This window comes from Hyla sarda, chromosome 1 (assembly GCF_029499605.1).
Source record: "Hyla sarda isolate aHylSar1 chromosome 1, aHylSar1.hap1, whole genome shotgun sequence".
Classification (NCBI taxonomy): Eukaryota; Metazoa; Chordata; class Amphibia; order Anura; family Hylidae; genus Hyla; species Hyla sarda.
The window spans coordinates 240,240,273-240,257,335 of NC_079189.1; the positions used below are offsets into that span (position 1 = coordinate 240,240,273).

The following is a 17,063-nucleotide window of genomic DNA, read 5'->3' on the forward strand; positions in this document are numbered from 1 at the left end:
CTGACTCGAGCCCGCTCCATACCCAGCAGCCCCCAGTTAATTTCAGTAGCTGGGGGCTGCCGCTAATAACCTACAGGCTGGTTATTAACCCTTTAGATTTCCGCTCTCAAAGCTGACAGCTGCGTCTAAAGGGACATGTAAATTCCCCCTGATGGTCTAGTGGGGTGGATCGCCTCCCACCCCCAAACCCAACCCCGCAGCACGATCGCGGGCGGAGGGGGCGATTGCTTTAGGGCGATCTACTGTAGAGGTAGCCGGAGGGCTTACCTTTGCTTCCTTAGGGACCATGGCTCTGTCATTGATAGAGCCTGGCTGAACCAGGCTTTATCAATGGAGTGCAGAGGCCACAGATCCATGTAGTTCAATAGAACTGCATTGATCTGTATGAGGAATCTAATGATTCCTCCTAAAAGTCCCCTAAGGGACTAATAGTGTTAAAATAAAAATGTTTAATAAAAGTTTAAAAGAGACACATTAACCCCTTCCATATTAAAAGTTCAAATCACCCCCTTTTCCTAGATTAAAAAAAACATAACCATAAAAAAATAAACATATTTGATATTGCAACTTGCGCAATTGCCCAAACTATTAAAATATAACATTATACATCCTGTACAGTAAATGACGTAAAGGTAAGAAAAATGCCAAACCCCAGAATTACTTTTTCTTTTTTTTTTTTTTTTTTTTTTTTAGAACATCATAAACATCATATCCCAGAAAAACGCAAAATAAAAAGCGATGAAAAAGTCAGATGAATACCAAAATGGTACCGATACAAACAACATATTAAGGCTCAAACAAGTGGCCATCATACAGCCTGGTATACAAAAAATAAAATGGCAATTAAAAAAACATTCTAAAAAGTTTAGAATTTTTTTTAAATGAGTAAAACATGACAAACTATACAAATTTGGTATTGCTGTAACCAGGCCAACCTAAGTTTCAATATAACATGTCAGTTTGACCACAAGGTAAATGACATAAAAAAAGAACCACCAAATCATCTTTTATTTCATTTCAATTTCACCAATTTTTTTTTCCGAGCATATGTTATGGAAAAATAAAAGGTGTTGTTTCAAAGTGCAATCTGTGAGGAGGAAAAAACGAACGATGGCCCGGACAAGTAGATTGTCATGAGGGACAAGTAGATTGGGCTCCATTTTAGTCCCTTGAACAAGTAGTTTGTTTGTTTTATTTCCACACTATGCATTATCAAATCTTTTTCTGCATAAAATTTGCACCCAATACTGGGGATTTGATATTGAGGATTTAAAAAAAAAAAAAATCCTTTTATAAAGTTGCAATTTTAGCTGTTATCAAGATTTCACAACTCAAGAGTTATCAACATTCAATGGGAATCGTGATCTTTCTTAGTGTTTCATATCTTAGTTTCTCTTCACTTCAGTAGCTGTTAAAGGGGTACTCTGCCCCTAGACATCTTATCCCCTATCCAAGGGATAGGGGATAAGATGTTTGATTGAGGGGGTCCCTCCGCTGGGAACCACCACGATCTCTCCTGTGTCATTTGCTGCACGGAGCGAACTTCGCTCGGTGCCTGATGACAGGTGATACAGGGGCCAGAGTATCATGACGTTGCTTCCCGCCCCCTCAATGCAAGTCTTTGGGAGCATCTCGCCCACTCCCATAGACTTGTATTGAAAGGGCGGGCCGTGACATCACGATACTCCAGCCCCTGTTTCGCCCGTCATCACTCACAGAGCGAAGTTCGCTCCGTGCAGAAGATGACAGAGTGCTGCAGTAGAGACCGCGGGAGTTTCCAGCAGCAGGACCCCGCAATTAGACCTCTTATCCCCTATCCTTTGGATAGGGGATAAGATGTCTAGGGGCAGAGTACCCCTTTAATAAAGTAGTTAAGAGAACCTCTTATCTTATTATATCCTACTAAAGATATTGGGATGTACAGGTCCTCTAGACTAAGGATTTCCAAACTTTTTCTGTGGTGGAAGTCAATGCATACATTAAAATATTGTGCAGTCTATTTTTTATTTGTCTCCTTAACTCTGTATAACATTAAAATAAGTACATTATTAGTTAATAATATTGCTAAACCAGTGATCGTTGCAGTGATTGCTGCACAGCTTGGTCACCTTTGTTAAAAAAAAAAAAAAAAAACCTGCCTCCCCACCTGTGCCTCACCAACCACTAAAGGGCGTCTCACAGTTTGAAAATCACTGCTTTAATGCTAGGGAACACCAACTAAAAAGCATCATAAATACTGAAGTTCTTCTAACAAGGACTCCTTTAGTCATTACTTACAGTGGTAGTAGGAACGATTTTAGTGGGTCCATTGGGGAAAACATGGCAACAGGTTCTCCCTTTTGTATTGTAGTGTGTTGTAATATTGATTCCCAGCTCTGTTTTGAATTGCTTTTAATATTTTTTTTTTCCAGTTGACTGAGAAACTAAATATGGATCGAGGAAGAGGCCAAAGGGACAGTGCAGGTATAAGCAGGAACATTTACCCGCAGCAGTACAGCTACCCCTCTACACAGAATTTAGAGATACAAGAGTTAGCATCTAAACGAGTTGACATTCAGAAAAAAAGGTTTTACTTGGATGTCAAGCAGAGTGCTCGTGGTCGTTTTTTAAAGATTGCAGAAGTCTGGATTGGTAGAGGACGACAGGATAATATTAGAAAAAGCAAGTTGACTTTATCATTGTCTGTGGCTGCCGAATTAAAGGATTGCTTAGGAGATTTTATTGAGCACTATGCTCATCTGGGTCTTCGAAGCAGTCATTCTCAAAGGAGTGATCATGGAAGTGAAAAAGAGCATGATTCTAGGAGGAGGCCTCATCCAGCCTCACCTTCAGGTTCTGTTGGATCAGAAGAACCGGCAACACACAGCGTTCTTAAAACTGAATATATTGAACGAGACAATAGGAAATATTATTTAGACCTTAAAGAGAATCAACGTGGCAGATTTTTAAGGATTAGACAAACGATGACTAGAGGGCCTGGAATGATTGGTTATTTTGGCCAGAGTTTGGGTCAGGAGCAGACCATAGTTTTGCCAGCGCAAGGTATGATTGAATTTAGAGATGCATTGGTTCAGTTAATTGAAGATTATGGAGAAGGAGATATAGAAGAACGACGAGGAGGTGGTGATGAACCCCCAGAGCTTCCAGAAGGAACATCTTTCCGTGTGGACAATAAGAGGTTCTACTTCGATGTGGGCTCCAACCGTTATGGCATATTCTTGAGGGTAAGCGAGGTTAGACCACCCTATCGCAACACTATCACAGTCCCTTACAAAGTATGGACAAGGTTTGGAGACAATTTTATCAAGTATGAAGAAGAAATGAGAAAGATTTACAATAGCCATAAAGAAAAGAGAACGGATGTACGTGTGGACAGTAGTGAAGAGCAAGAGTGTCCCGAGTAAATGAAATGCCAGTGAACACCTTACAAAATTGGTCTTTTTATTGGATACAAATTCTGTAGTCTTTTAGAAAATTTCCCTATTTTTCAGTTTTGTTTCTTTTTATTTTTAACAATGTATCAATGGACAGAAAAATCCTCAGTCCGGTGTCCACATTGTAGTCTACAACACAAACACTCCAATGATAGCGCTTTTTAAATCATTTCAAAACTGTAAGAATTTTTTTTTTTTTTTTTATCAGCACAAAGTTTAACCTTTTAGAATACCTTAGATAAGGCTTGAATTGCACTATCAAAGCAAATTACATTATATCTATATTTCTACCTGCATAGATGTATAGATATATTATATGCATAAGATATATATCCTTATCAACATGTTTTTGATTTCCAGCTTGCTTTCAGCTCTGCCAAGCTTATATACAGGGCATTTATTACTGTGAATGTATATGAAATGCATTTACAATATTTGTAAAACTCTTAGAGTTGAGTGTGTCTGTTGGATGCAGAATCCATCAGCAACAAAGAGACGAATGGTCGCTGACAGTGTGTGGTAACTGTGTACACTGTTTACAGCCAAGGAATTTATACATCTCAAAAAAACTGTTCACGTGTCAACAGCTGCACTGTAGCTGCGATAGAAGAGTCATCCAGACAGTAGCAGTTTGCATATGTAAAAGAGTAGAATTATGCCTTTTAACAATATTTCTCCCTACACGGCTATTTTATATAGAAATATATAGATTATGGTGCACCTCTGTATAGGCCTGTTGTACTCTGACAAATTGTTTATATTGTAAGTCAAGGTATTTGACCCCCGTGTGTGTGTGCGCGCGCGAGTGTCAGATCACAATGAAAAAAGCTTTTAGTGAATGTTAAGAAATTCTTTTAGTTCAGTATTGTTTAATTGTGTTTCTGCAGCATCTCCTAGCAAAGAAGGTTTGGATGCTTTAACAAAGGAAAAATTCCACCTGAATAGTGGCGTAGGGTTCTCATTTATGACCATGGACAATTGAACCATACCAAATCTGCCCTTACTTATGTATTGTTTTGCACAAGGGGTTGCTGACTTTGTATGTTGGGTGTAGAAGCACTGAAAAGTTTTATTTTTTATTTAAAGAAAAACAAATCTAAATATAGATATATATATATATATCTATAAATATATATATGAACCATTCGTGTTTAATTATAAATTGTATGTATACCATAGTTATGCATGTTAAGCATATCTATAGAGTTATATTTAGTAATGATTATAAGTGGGGTATCCAGTAAATGTCCTTGAACACTGTTGCTGCTAATCACAGTGCCTGTATTAATGGAGAACATGTTCACACTGCTAATTCGGGGATGAATGTACCAACTATTTGTTCAGATCTTTTGGACCATGACTATCCTGCAGTAACTCTGATGCCTGTATTTGTGAAGGACTGGCTATTTTTGTTTGTTAAAAGTAGTTGATAAATGCGGAGGGTAACATTACAGTATGTCTGCACAGAAGCACACCTTCAGATCCAAGATTATTTTGTTTAGCCTTGTAAGGCCTCATTCAGATTTGTACTGTAATAGCGGAATTATATTACATAAGATTTTTTTTCCTTCCATTTTACATTCCGTCCGCTATAGACCATAGTGTTAAAAGAACTAAATGGTTACATGCATATTACTACATAATGCAGACTAGTACAAAATGGGCTATTTCAGCAGTGTATACAAAGCCTAAAGAATGTTTCCTTTAATTTCTATGTCAGCTAATTTACAATTATTAGAATTTCTATGGCATTTAAAACAAATCTTGCATTAAAATGCATAATGTGGCCTGAAATGCATAAAATGATCAACACTGTATTTCTGTATCTAGGGAGGACATAAGTGTGGTTCCAAATTATAGGTAATATAAAAAGTATCTGTTGCTTTATCATTAATTCTTTAGGTTTCAAACACCAGCGTACCTTTAAGCTTAGGCTGCATTCACACCACGATTGCAGCCTACGGTTGCCGGATCTGGCTGGGGAGGGGAAAATCGGGCACTCCCGTACCCTACGGGAGTGCCCGGTTTTCCCCTCCCCCAGCCAGATCCAGCAACCGTAGGCTGCAATCGTGGTGTGAATGCAGCCTTATATTACTACTGCTGTGTGCTAAAAACTGATGAGGGTTTGTGAACTTTTACTGTTACTATTTCTAAAATTAAGGTGCTTTAGAGACACATAAGATAAGGATTTCTTTAAAACCTCATTCAAGTTTATTGGAACTCGATCTTAAAGGGCAACTCGGGTACATAAGTTCTTACCACTTATCCACAGGATAGGAGATAAGTGTCTGATCGGGGTGGGTCCGACTGCTGGGACTCCACACAATCTGCTGGCTGGCACCACGGCTTTTCTTATGCACGGAGTCAACTCTGCTCGGTGCACGGATCACCCTTGACCACAGCACAGAGTGGTGGCCAACAGGGCCCCTCTATGTATCTCTATAGGAAAGCCGAAGATACAAGAACGCTGGATTTCCAGCTTTCCCATAGAGATACATGGAAGGGGCATGTCGGCCACCACTCCGTGCTGTGGTTGACAGTAATCCATGCACGGAGCAGTGGTCGTTCCATGCATAAGGAGAGCAGGGGTGCCAGCAGGAGATCAGACAATTATCCCCTATTTTGTGGATAGGGGATAAGAACTTATGTACCGTAGTTCCCCTTTCATATGGTTCTGCCTGATGTTTGAGGCTTAAAGGGGTACTTCGCTGTAAAACATTTTTTTTTTTTAAATCAACTGGTGCCAGAAAGTTAAACAGAGCAGTAAATTACTTCTATTAAAAAAGCTTAATCCTTCCAGTACCTATTAGCTTCTGTATGCTCCAGAGGAAATTATTTTCTTTTTTTTACACAGTGCTCTCTGATGACACCTCTGTCCATTTTAGGAACTGTCCAGAGTAGGAGAAAATCCTCATAGCAAACCTATCCTGCTCTAGACAGTTCCTGACATGAACAGAGGTGTCAGAAGAGAGCACTGTGGTAGGACAGAAAGGAAATTCAAAAAGAAAAGAACTTACTGTGGAGCATACATAAGCACTGGAAGGATTAATATTTTTTTTTAGAAAAGAAGCAATTTATAAATCTTTTAACTCTGTCATTAGTTGATTTAAAAAAAAAAAAAAATGTTTTCCAGTGGAGTACCCCTTTAAAGGGGTACTCTGCCCCTAGACATCTTATCCCCTATCCAAAGGATAGGGGATAAGATGTCAGATCGCTGGGGTCCCGCTGCTGGGGACCTCCGGGATCGCCGCTGCGGCACCGCACTATCATTGCTGCACAGAGAGCGTTCGTTCTGCGCGTCATGATGGGCAATACAGGGGCAGGAGCATCGTGATGTCACGGCTCCGCCCCTCGTGATGTTACGGCCCGTCATTTAGTCCTTAAGGCTAAAGGACTACTATTTTTTTTTTATTTTTTTTATTCCATTGCAATTTATTTATTTTGTGGCTAAAAACATGCAATTTTATAAAAATAAGTGAATAAAAATTTTGGAACAATTTTTTTTCTGCAGCTTTTAGTCCAATTTTAAACTGATCACTTTTATATGTGCCCGGGCCTCAAAAAAATACAAAATAAACTCATACATACCTTCCTACGAGCCCCCATTGGTCCGGCACAGGCCTCACTGTCCGGCAGTGCTGATGTCATTCCACTTCCTGGGGACGAGAACGCCGCAGAGCCATCGGCGTATCACCGGCCATAGCAATGTCCCGCCCCAGCCTGTGATAGGCTGAGCCCACTGTCACGTAAGGAGCTCTGGCCGGCTTCTTACGTGACAGTGTGCTCAGCCTATCACCGGGCGGGGCGGGACATCGCTGTGGCCGGTGATACACCGACGGCTCTGCGGCGTCCCCGTCCACAGGAAGTGGAATGACGTCAGCACTGCCAGACCAACGGGGGCTTGTAGGAAGGTATGTATAAGTTTATTTTGTTTATTTTTGAGGCACGGGAATATATAAAAGTGTTCCACTACAGTTGTCCTTTAAGTCATTTCCATCAAACTGGCTTTCTGCTAATCTCCAGCCAATCCTGAACACTCATCTAAGCTGAATTCTGATCATCTTCGATTTAATCAAAAATTTAGTATAGGTGAGAGGTCAAAATGGATTTAAAGGTGTTCATAGCCTTCAATAGTCTAGGTCCTGCCAAGTCTTTCATGTTTATTTTCACAACAACGCATTATCTAGGCAATTTTTCTGCTGTTGTTTTTTCATAGGCATCTCTGTTTGTAATAAATGAAAAAAATAAAGGCCTAAGGCTTTTACACAGCAATTATACATTCCTAGAACCCTTATCACAGCTTTAAAATCTAGACCTCCATAGTTCTACTGAACTAAAATTAGATAACCCCAGAAACCCAATAGATAGCAAAGTTTGCGCTAGAAGAACTGCAGGGGTTTCTAGCCATATTACCGCTGTGACTAACGGCCTAATTCTTGAGTATCACAGTCTCGGTCCTGTTGTTTTAAGTCCCTTGGGGGGGATTTATTATCCTGTTTATGCCTGTCTTTGGTGTAAAAAAAGTCCATAATATTTCATAGGTGTAGATGGCACTATTACAACTATATTTCTGTGTACAGTGCTAAATACTAGCAACCAAAATGTATGCCGAATCGATATATTGGGAATGGCATCCCCATTTATAAGGGGGTATTGTTATGTGTTCAGTAAATTATGTTAAACCATAAAGGAACATAGTTGAAATGACTGACATTACCTCTTACTTCTACTGCAGCACTTTGTAAAGGGGGTTTGCTATGCGGGTAGACCATTAGTGACTTTTAGTCTCTGTGTATAACCCCACTCCACAAAAAATGTTGTGTTTTTTTGTCTTAGACAATACCAACCAATCACAAATCTTTTTCAGAAATAAAAGCATTGTGTGATTGGTTACTTTTTCACATATAGGTAGATCTAAAAGACCATTCCATAAGTTTACCGAAGGTAACTTCAGATGTCTAATGTCTGTCATTTAAATTATTTTCTGAATACATTTTATATTAAAGAGTAGAAGAAATATTTGTAGACTGAGTAAAAGTCCTGATGTAGTATTTGACTTATACGTGAGTTGCTTATATTCTTATATTTTTATGTGGTGCTAATATTATAGCACTGATGTAGAGGAACATTGCAATATATATGATAAATAAAATGTATGTGATGATGGATGTGATTTTACATTAGACATACCATTGTAGGAATTAATATATCATTATAACTAATTGTATGCTTGCCTGTCTTAGATCAGATTTGCTTCCATGACTAGATTCAGTTAAAGCGAATTGTGGTGTTCTCTTCTCATAAAGAATATCTTAACCAGAGTAGAAGTTCTCTAGTGAATACTGTTTAACCTGAAATTTCTATGAACCATAAAACTATATTATGCGTAACTTAAACTGGAAGTACCAAATTGTAAGAGTTCTGTTGGCTGTGCTATAAGAGACCCATTGGTGTGTTTTAATTATAGAAATATGAAAATTTCAACCACCCTGAGATTTCATTATTCAGTTAGTTTCTGGGCTCATTGGGGAATTTCATCAAACTGTTTCCTTGTTGGTTTTTATTGTATAAATTTGTTGCATAAATTGTCGCAGCTCTATTCCATGTGACTTTTTCTGCAACTTCTCACCATAAACCTATTGTGGACTGCTTTAGAAGAGTTTTTGCAGTGGTTAGTTATTTATCAAATGCGGCTTTTTGGAAAAAGTCACAAATTTGTTGTACATGACCTCTTTTACACACTAAGACCTAACTTAGACTAACTCCCACCAGCCCTACAAAATCATCTAAACTGGCACCACAATGTGCCATGCGACATATGTTGTATGTGTGACATTTGTTGCACACATGTCAAAATCACAGCATCATTTGTGCTCTAAACCTACACAAAGAGTAGACCATAAATGATGATAAATTCTCCCCATTATTACAAGTTAAAAAGTACCTGTCACCAAATTAACTTTTCCAAACTAACTCCTAACATCCCTCCCACCCTTAAAAAAAAATGTCAGTGCTTTAAAAAGCTCTGTATCATACCTTTTATTCTTTCTCACATAGTGCAATCTCCCAGCAGGCATGAAATCACTGAAGCCTGCTGGGGGACCACTTCTGCCCTCACATCGTTGCAGAGCTGTGATGAATAGAAGACCTCAGGCTCTTTGCGACTTTCAATACGGCTCTGTGCAGCTGTCAATTAAGCTCAGGGCATAGAAGACCTTCCTGAGTTTGGTCTCCTGTCAGTTAGTTAGAAAGTGTCTGCTAATTACACAAGGAACACTATATTAAATGTTTTATTTGGTAACCGGCACACTCTAAGTATTCATCACTTATAACTTCTAGTTATTTTAAAAGTTTTAAATACTCATTAAATGGCTTTGTTTAAACACACATTAAATTAATTGCTATAACATTGCATGTCTCACTTTTTGGCAGTTTATGGGCTAAAGTATAGCCAGTATTTTGACATACTGCCCAAAATATGTTTGTCAAAAAATATGACTAAAAATCAACCATAAAAAAATCCCACAAAGATTGTTCAAAAGCGGCCCAGAAGACAAAAAAAGCTACACAGGAAACAGCTGTTTTTTAATAACGAAAAAAACTAAGCCATGGATGTGAACAGAGAGTATAGGTCTGAGAGGCTGTGGCAGACTGGTTACTCCGGATACCTGATAACACCATCCAAAGGGCTGATTGTTAGGTAGTGGGTTCCTAGCATCCAGTCCTTTATCTTGACAACAGTCATGTCGTGGCGTTCATTTTCAAAAGAATGTAGTATTAGATTTTCCTATGAAAATTATTATCCTCCTTTAAAAAACTAAACAGGTAGTTTGTAATGAAATATAGCCACATTGGGGAATATAGCACAGTCATTACTGGCTTTGATGGGCCTTGGTTTAGCATCAGTCACACTGGTTATTGTTTATCTTATTGCCAACTATGCAGTACAAACATTGCTCACATACCAAGTGTTTTTACTTTAAAACATTTGATTAATCTCATGCTTATTTGGTGTGTGCTCTAATGCAGAGTTTGTAGTATGCATGTACACAACCATGCTGATTGAGTTCAGTGTGTTTTAGTGTGGGTACACAAATGAAACATCAGCCTCCCCCTTAAGTTTCATGTCCTTTCTTGAGATTTCTTGCTGATGTATGTCTTTCGATAAACTATAGTAAAATTTTCAATATTTGCAGTGTAGTTTTGTTTCGTCTTTACTTTATGAATTATCTTAATAAAAAGAGGATATTTAGAATAGTAGAACAATGCTAATTCTATTATATTGCCTGTTTTTTGTGCAGAATTAATGGCACTGTTAGCCTGGAACTATAGAACTGGCATAGCCATTAAAAGTAAGTTCACTTACAGATAATTATACTAAAGTTAAGGGATATTGTAAATTGTCATTTACATGAATTGAATGGGAATTATACATAAGTGCTTGTTTGCACAGTGGTGAAAACATTGGGCCTCATTTACTAAGGCTTTTCTGTGTCATGCGCCATAATTTCTACTAACTCTCCACTTAGAGAACCCAAAAAGGGGCAAGGCTGTCGGGAAAAGGGGTTGTGGCCACTGAAAAGGGGCATGTCCCTGACAGTTTAGAAAAATCCCAACAAATTTTTTTAATCTTACCACATAAAATGTGGTGGATTTGAGCTCTGTAACCAGCCCCCCCCCCCATATATAACTTATCCCCTATACTTTGGATACATTAGTTATGTTTCACTGCACTAGTCCATTAAGCCACAATGGATACTTAAAGGAGTAGTCCAGTGGTAAACAAGTGGTGAACAACTTATCCCCTATCCTAAGGATAGGGGATAAGTCGCAGATCATGGGGGGTCCGACCGCTGGGGCCCCCCCGTGATCTCCTGTACGGGGCCTCCGACAGCCCGCGCAAAGGGGGAGTGTCGACCACTGCATGAAGCGGCGGCCGACATGCCCCCTCAAAACAACTCTATGGCAGAGCCGGAGAGCTGCCTTCGGCAATCTCCGGCTCTGCCATAGCGATGTATTGAGGGGGCGTGTCTGCCGCCGCTTCGTGCGGTGGTCGACACCCGCTATCTGGCCGGAGAGCCTGGCCCCCGTACAGAGAGATCGCGGGGGGCCCCAGCAGTCAGACCCCCCGCAATCTCAAACTTATCCCCTATCCTTAGGATAGGGGATACGTTTTTCACCACTGGACTACCCCTTTAAACAAATAGCACAAAGATACAATTAAAAATTCAAGATTTAACTGAATAAGAAATTGAACTGTATGAAGAATACATGCAGTTACGTATCTGTATGACAGTCCTCACAAGCTGCATATGCTTTACTGACCCTGAATAAGCTTAATATAAAACAATTACACAAATAAATTTATTGCAGAAACTGTATTTAATGTAGTTGTAAAACTCTTGTTTTTAGGGAGATTACCTAGAAATATGCATTGTGTCTTTATTGCTCTTTATTCTGATGCCAATGAGTGGGTGTTGTCAACCAGGACAGTGCGTCATTAGAAGAAGGAAGCCACAGGGACTAGGGGCTATCAGAATTGCAGTTTCAAGGGAGCATAGCTGGAGATGATGGTTTATTTGCTGTTTTTAGCTGTGTTCTTAGCTTCTGGGGAGGCCTCTGGCTTTGCATACCTTCCCAGTCAGTTTCAAAGACTCCTAGTGGGAGTGAAACACTGACTTTAAGGAAAAGCTACCCAGAAAAGATGGCGTGTGAGAGCTGCTTTTCATATCCTTTCGGGTAACTACTTCTACTCTAGAATACCCCTTTAATGACTAAAGACCTTTTAAAGACACCTGTTGCATATTTGCAACATTTTCAACTAATGTATCAAAGAACAAGTGTTACAAATACATACACTTCAATACCTAGATATTTCATAAAGAAATTTTTATTGTGACCAAATCTTAATTGATCTAAAAAGTTTTTTTTTTTAAGACTTCAGTTAAGTAAATTTTCTTACTTTATCTGAAAGCTCTGAAGGGAACCTGTCAGGCTTCCTATGCCCTATTAGCTCTCCCAGTACATTTTAGGTGCAGGACACAGCATCTCCCTCAATTCACAATCAAGGGTGAGTGGGAGGAGGAAGAGCTAATAGATTTAGGGAACTGGACAGGTTCCCATTTTAAAATGTTCATGATAAAAAAAGAAAAACAAGATAAATGGGTTATCCAGGATTAGAAAAATATGATACATGTAAATGCTTTACAAAATATTTCTTATGGTGCTTAATTTTTAATAAACATATTTACGGTTCTGTTTACAACTGCGACATAGGCTCTGATGTGCAGATTCCATAATTCCTGACTGGAAATATAGCCCTGCATGCAGCGATAATTTCCAAAGCAGCTTTACTCATGTTTTTACTACAGTCGAGATTGAGGGATTGATCCGTGCCAAGAGAGATCACTGAGCTTTTGAAATTTAGCTTTTTTTGCTGTTGTATCACTGCTTTCCCAAATCTGGCCATAGGTCCTAAGACCTCCGCCTAAGCAAAATATTTGAATTATATCTCCTCTACATTGAAGAGGTTATACTGGGCACAAATTATTCATCAACATAAGATCAGTACGGAGCAAGCCTGCCAATCAACTTTGTCAGAGCCTCAGTATTGCCATACATGAAACAGGACTGGAAGCAGATGGCTCTGTACAATATATAGTGGCCATTCTTGGTTACTGCACCTCTGCTTTTATTCACTTCAAAGGGAACGAAGCTGTAGTAACTCAGCTTGACCACTGCACAATGTTTGGAGCTGCCTTTTCACTGTGTAGACCCTACCATACCTCTGACAAACAACTGATTGGTGGGTGGGCCAGGTGTCCATACCTCAATGATCTGATATTGGTGTCCTATCTTAAGGATAGGTCATCAGTTAATTTTGCCTGGAAATCCCCTTTAAATTTTCATGTGTATCTGACAATATATGAATGTTAAAAGCGGCTCTATCCATGGCCAACATGAAACCAGCAGAGGGAGAGCATTCTGTACTCTGTAAGGTGTGTTAACCTGGCAAGTTTGCATTTTTTATTTTTTCAAATTTTTAAAAGTTACAAAAATTGTAATGCACTTTATCTAAAAATCAGCATTATGCCCTTGTGGTGCTCCCTTACATGCATTATCGTCAACAGTTTTGTGTCAGGTCCAAATTCAACAAGTTGTGACCTTTAAAACAAATAAAAACACATTTCTTTTCAGGATTGTATTGTCTGTTACCTAGAATGCCTTGTACTACTTATCCCAACTAAACCCTTTTCAATTCTGTCTAATGCCTTTTACCTTACCTGAAGAAAACAGGGTAGTGAAAATACTTATTTCTTTAGATAGGTGACATGGTTATCTTTTGCATTGCAGCTAGAACATAGTTGGGTCCAGCACACACCTAGTGAAGTCTGTATTGGCCACTTTAGTGGAAGAGAGAGGCATAAAAATAAATGTCCGCTTACCGGATATTGTTACGCTCTGTGAAACACCTCCTTGGGCATGTAGCCAGATAAATGGTCAGCAGTCTTGTGGTTCCGCTATTACTTCCAGCAGCCAGACCAGTCTTAAAAAATATGGCATTCTAGTTAAGCCAATAGCACATCCCCGATAAACATGTCAGGGGATAAGTGTCTGTTTGCAGTGGTCTAACCGCCAGAACCTTTCACATGAACTCTAGACCAAGGAATGGCAAAGAGGGTCACCGATGTGCACCGCTGCTCCATTTATTGTCTGAGTGCTTCTGTAGAGTACAGCACTTGGCTATGTCTAGCAGCTCCCATAGACAGCCAGTGGAGTAGTGGCGCAAGTGTGACCCACAGCTCCATTCTAACAGAAAAATTGGGTCTCCATTCTTGAGATTGGGGGGGAGGGGGGTCCTAGCAGTTGGACCTGTGAATAGGGGATACATGTAATAGGCTAGTATGCCCTTTTAATTGAATCATTGAGTACTAATTTTACATCTTCACAAAAAAAAATTAACTGTCCTATTAACCTGTAATTGTTTTTACTGCTGCAGTTTTAATAGCAAGTTACCTATAGATTTTATATAAAAGGGCTTGTCCAAAAAAATCCTTTAGTGCTGCAAAACATCTAGTTTCTGTAGTAGATTTTTTTTGTGATATTATAAAAAATATTTTTAATATATTTTCACACCAACAAGAGGAATTATATTATAGAGAATATTATATAAGATTGTTAACTTTCTTGCACTATTACATTTGGCCATGTAGATGTCTGTAGTTTTTTGTTTTACACGTGTTTGTATATGTGTGTGTGTGTGTGTGTATATCTACCCAGTGCAATAAACTTATTTCTATACCAAGATATTACAAGGGGAGAAGTCTTTATACAATTTACCATTTATCCAGACAAAGCTTTTACAAAAGTGTATAGGTTACAAACAAGGGTGCACAATAGACGCAGCCTATGCAGCTAATTTGAGTGTGAACCATTGGGACCTATTTATCTTCAGGTAGTGCAAAAAGGAGCAGGAAACCAGACTGTCATGTGACCCTAAACTACTGGGATAAAGATCGCATGAACAAGCACTAGATAGAAGCTAGTATCAAAGCTGTTGTGTGCAGAGATTAATGGAACAGTTTTCAGAACCTTGCATGGTTTTTACAACTAGAAACTGTTATAAACATAATTCTAGAACCAGATATAATAATAATTATGACTAGCTAAGGCCCCTTTCACACTATAAAAATTCATCCATAATGAATGTCTGCCATAAAAATCTTGAAAATCGGCCGTTAAATAGCCGTTAGAAAATCCCTAACAGCCATTAGAAAATTCCATTATAGTCTATGGGATTCTTACAATAGCCGTTTAACCCGTTATTGCCCGTTATTAATAATGGCCGTTATTTTGTGACTGGCGATAGTAACGGGAGAAATAGTGTGTGCAAAAATTTCTTCCATTCATTCGTCCGTCACAAAATAACGCCCGTTATTAATAACGGGCGATAACGGGTTAAAACGGCTATTAGAAAAATCGCATAGACTATGACGGGATTTTCTACCGGCCGTTAAATGGCCAATTTCCTTGGGTTTTTATAACTGGCGTTTATAACGGAGGTATTTTTATAGTGTGAAAGCAGCATTAGCAGAATAATCCTTCCAGAAAACTCACTAGCACATGCTTACGATATTTACATTTCTGCTATAAACTTTTTATTTTAAGCATTTAGATACAGTTGTATGTATGACTATACCAGGTTAGCCCATTAAACATATTTTGCATTGTTTTATAGATCTATTTTTCTAAAGATTTTACCTGCTGTTTTCATAAAACAGCATGTCAAATTTGACCAGTTTAAGCATACTTGCATAAGTTGCAAAAACCCTTAAAGGGGTACTCCACCCCTAGACATCTTATCCCCTATCCAAAGGATAGGGGATAAGATGTCTGATCGCGGGGGTCCCGCCGCTGGAAAGCTGTCAGGCCCCCTCCCATAGACTTGCATTGAGGGGGCGGGGTGTGACGTCACATGGGGGCGGAGTCGTGAGGTCACGATCTTACGTCCCCGTGGTCGGGATGGTATTAGCCTGAGGGCCTCCAGTGGTTCCGGAAGCCGTTACAGGTGGGTGCCACATGGTAGAATGCGGGGGTCCCCAGCAGCGGGACCCACGCGATCAGACATCTTATCCCCTATCCTTTGGATAGGGGATAAGATGTCTAGGGGCGGAGTACCCCTCCTTAAAGCATACCCGTCAGATCCAACAAAAATTATTTTTTTATATATCCCTCAGTACCAAATCCTGACCATGTACATCTAATTTGTATGTGTCTAGCACCTCACTGTGCAGGTCTCCGCCCCCTCCCTCAGTATGCTGACTGCTCACATCTCCCCTAGCATTAGCAAAACTACAACTCCCAGCTTTTCCTCAGAGAGTAGCGGGACACAAGCTGTCAGTGGGAGGATTTTTCCTCCAGCTCTGAGCCCTGCGCTCACAGCTGTCAATCAAGGAAGTATGTCCATGATATAGGTGATGACGCATGGACACAGCAGGACTAGTATGTGTCCAAGCAGGCGGGGGGCAGTTGTTTGACTGACTGGCTTTTTCGGTATGAAATACTGAAAATTTTCTAATGAAAACAATTGTAAAACCTATTGGTTATGCATGTTTTACAACATATCAAAAGTTTTTGTATCTGACAGTGCCCATTGAAAGTTTACATATCATAAGATGTGTTAATCAGAAATGTCATATTACTCCATACCCGTTGGATAGCTATAAATGGAGGCCTAGTCAATCTAAAGCAAAGTCTTAAGGTTAGATTAATTTAATACAGTAATAAGGCTGGATACACATACGGTTTTTGGTGTCAAATCTAGGAGAGCATCCAAAAGGAATGGAAGGTATATTTAGTTTCCTGTTTAATTCATGTCTTCACTTTTGCCTTTAGCTTAAAAAAACAAAAAACTGCAGCATGTGTGGGTCAAACTAAAGCTCTTTTTCTTAAAAGGTAGATTGAGGTTATGCATGAATTTAGTTTTTTGGAGATTTGTGTGAACTTAAAGGGGTACTCCGGTGAAAACCTTTTTTCTTTTAAATCAACTGGTGGCAGAAAGTTAAACACATTTGTAAATTACTTCTATTAAAAAAATCTTAATCCTTGCTGTACTTGCTGCTGAATACT

At 39.2% G+C, this 17,063-nt stretch overlaps 2 protein-coding genes across 5 annotated transcripts in view; one reads left to right on the forward strand and one right to left on the reverse strand.

Moving 5' to 3' along the window:
- Positions 1-17,063, reverse strand: part of WRN (WRN RecQ like helicase) — a gene marked incomplete in the record, with an annotated part of 240,253 nt that overhangs the window by 216,786 nt on the left and 6,404 nt on the right.
- PURG (purine rich element binding protein G) overlaps positions 1-17,063 on the forward strand; it is an 80,843-nt gene that overhangs the window by 27,188 nt on the left and 36,592 nt on the right. For 2 of the 4 annotated variants that reach the window (XM_056569413.1, XM_056569412.1), the window contains one exon: positions 2,412-5,392. In XM_056569413.1, coding sequence (XP_056425388.1) covers positions 2,430-3,404 — 975 coding nt within the window. In that variant the 5' untranslated portion in view covers positions 2,412-2,429 and the 3' untranslated portion in view covers positions 3,405-5,392. Of the gene's footprint in view, positions 1-2,411; positions 5,393-10,735; positions 15,260-17,063 lie in introns of those variants that run through there. The other 2 variants (XM_056569421.1, XM_056569418.1) reach the window with 2 other exon arrangements.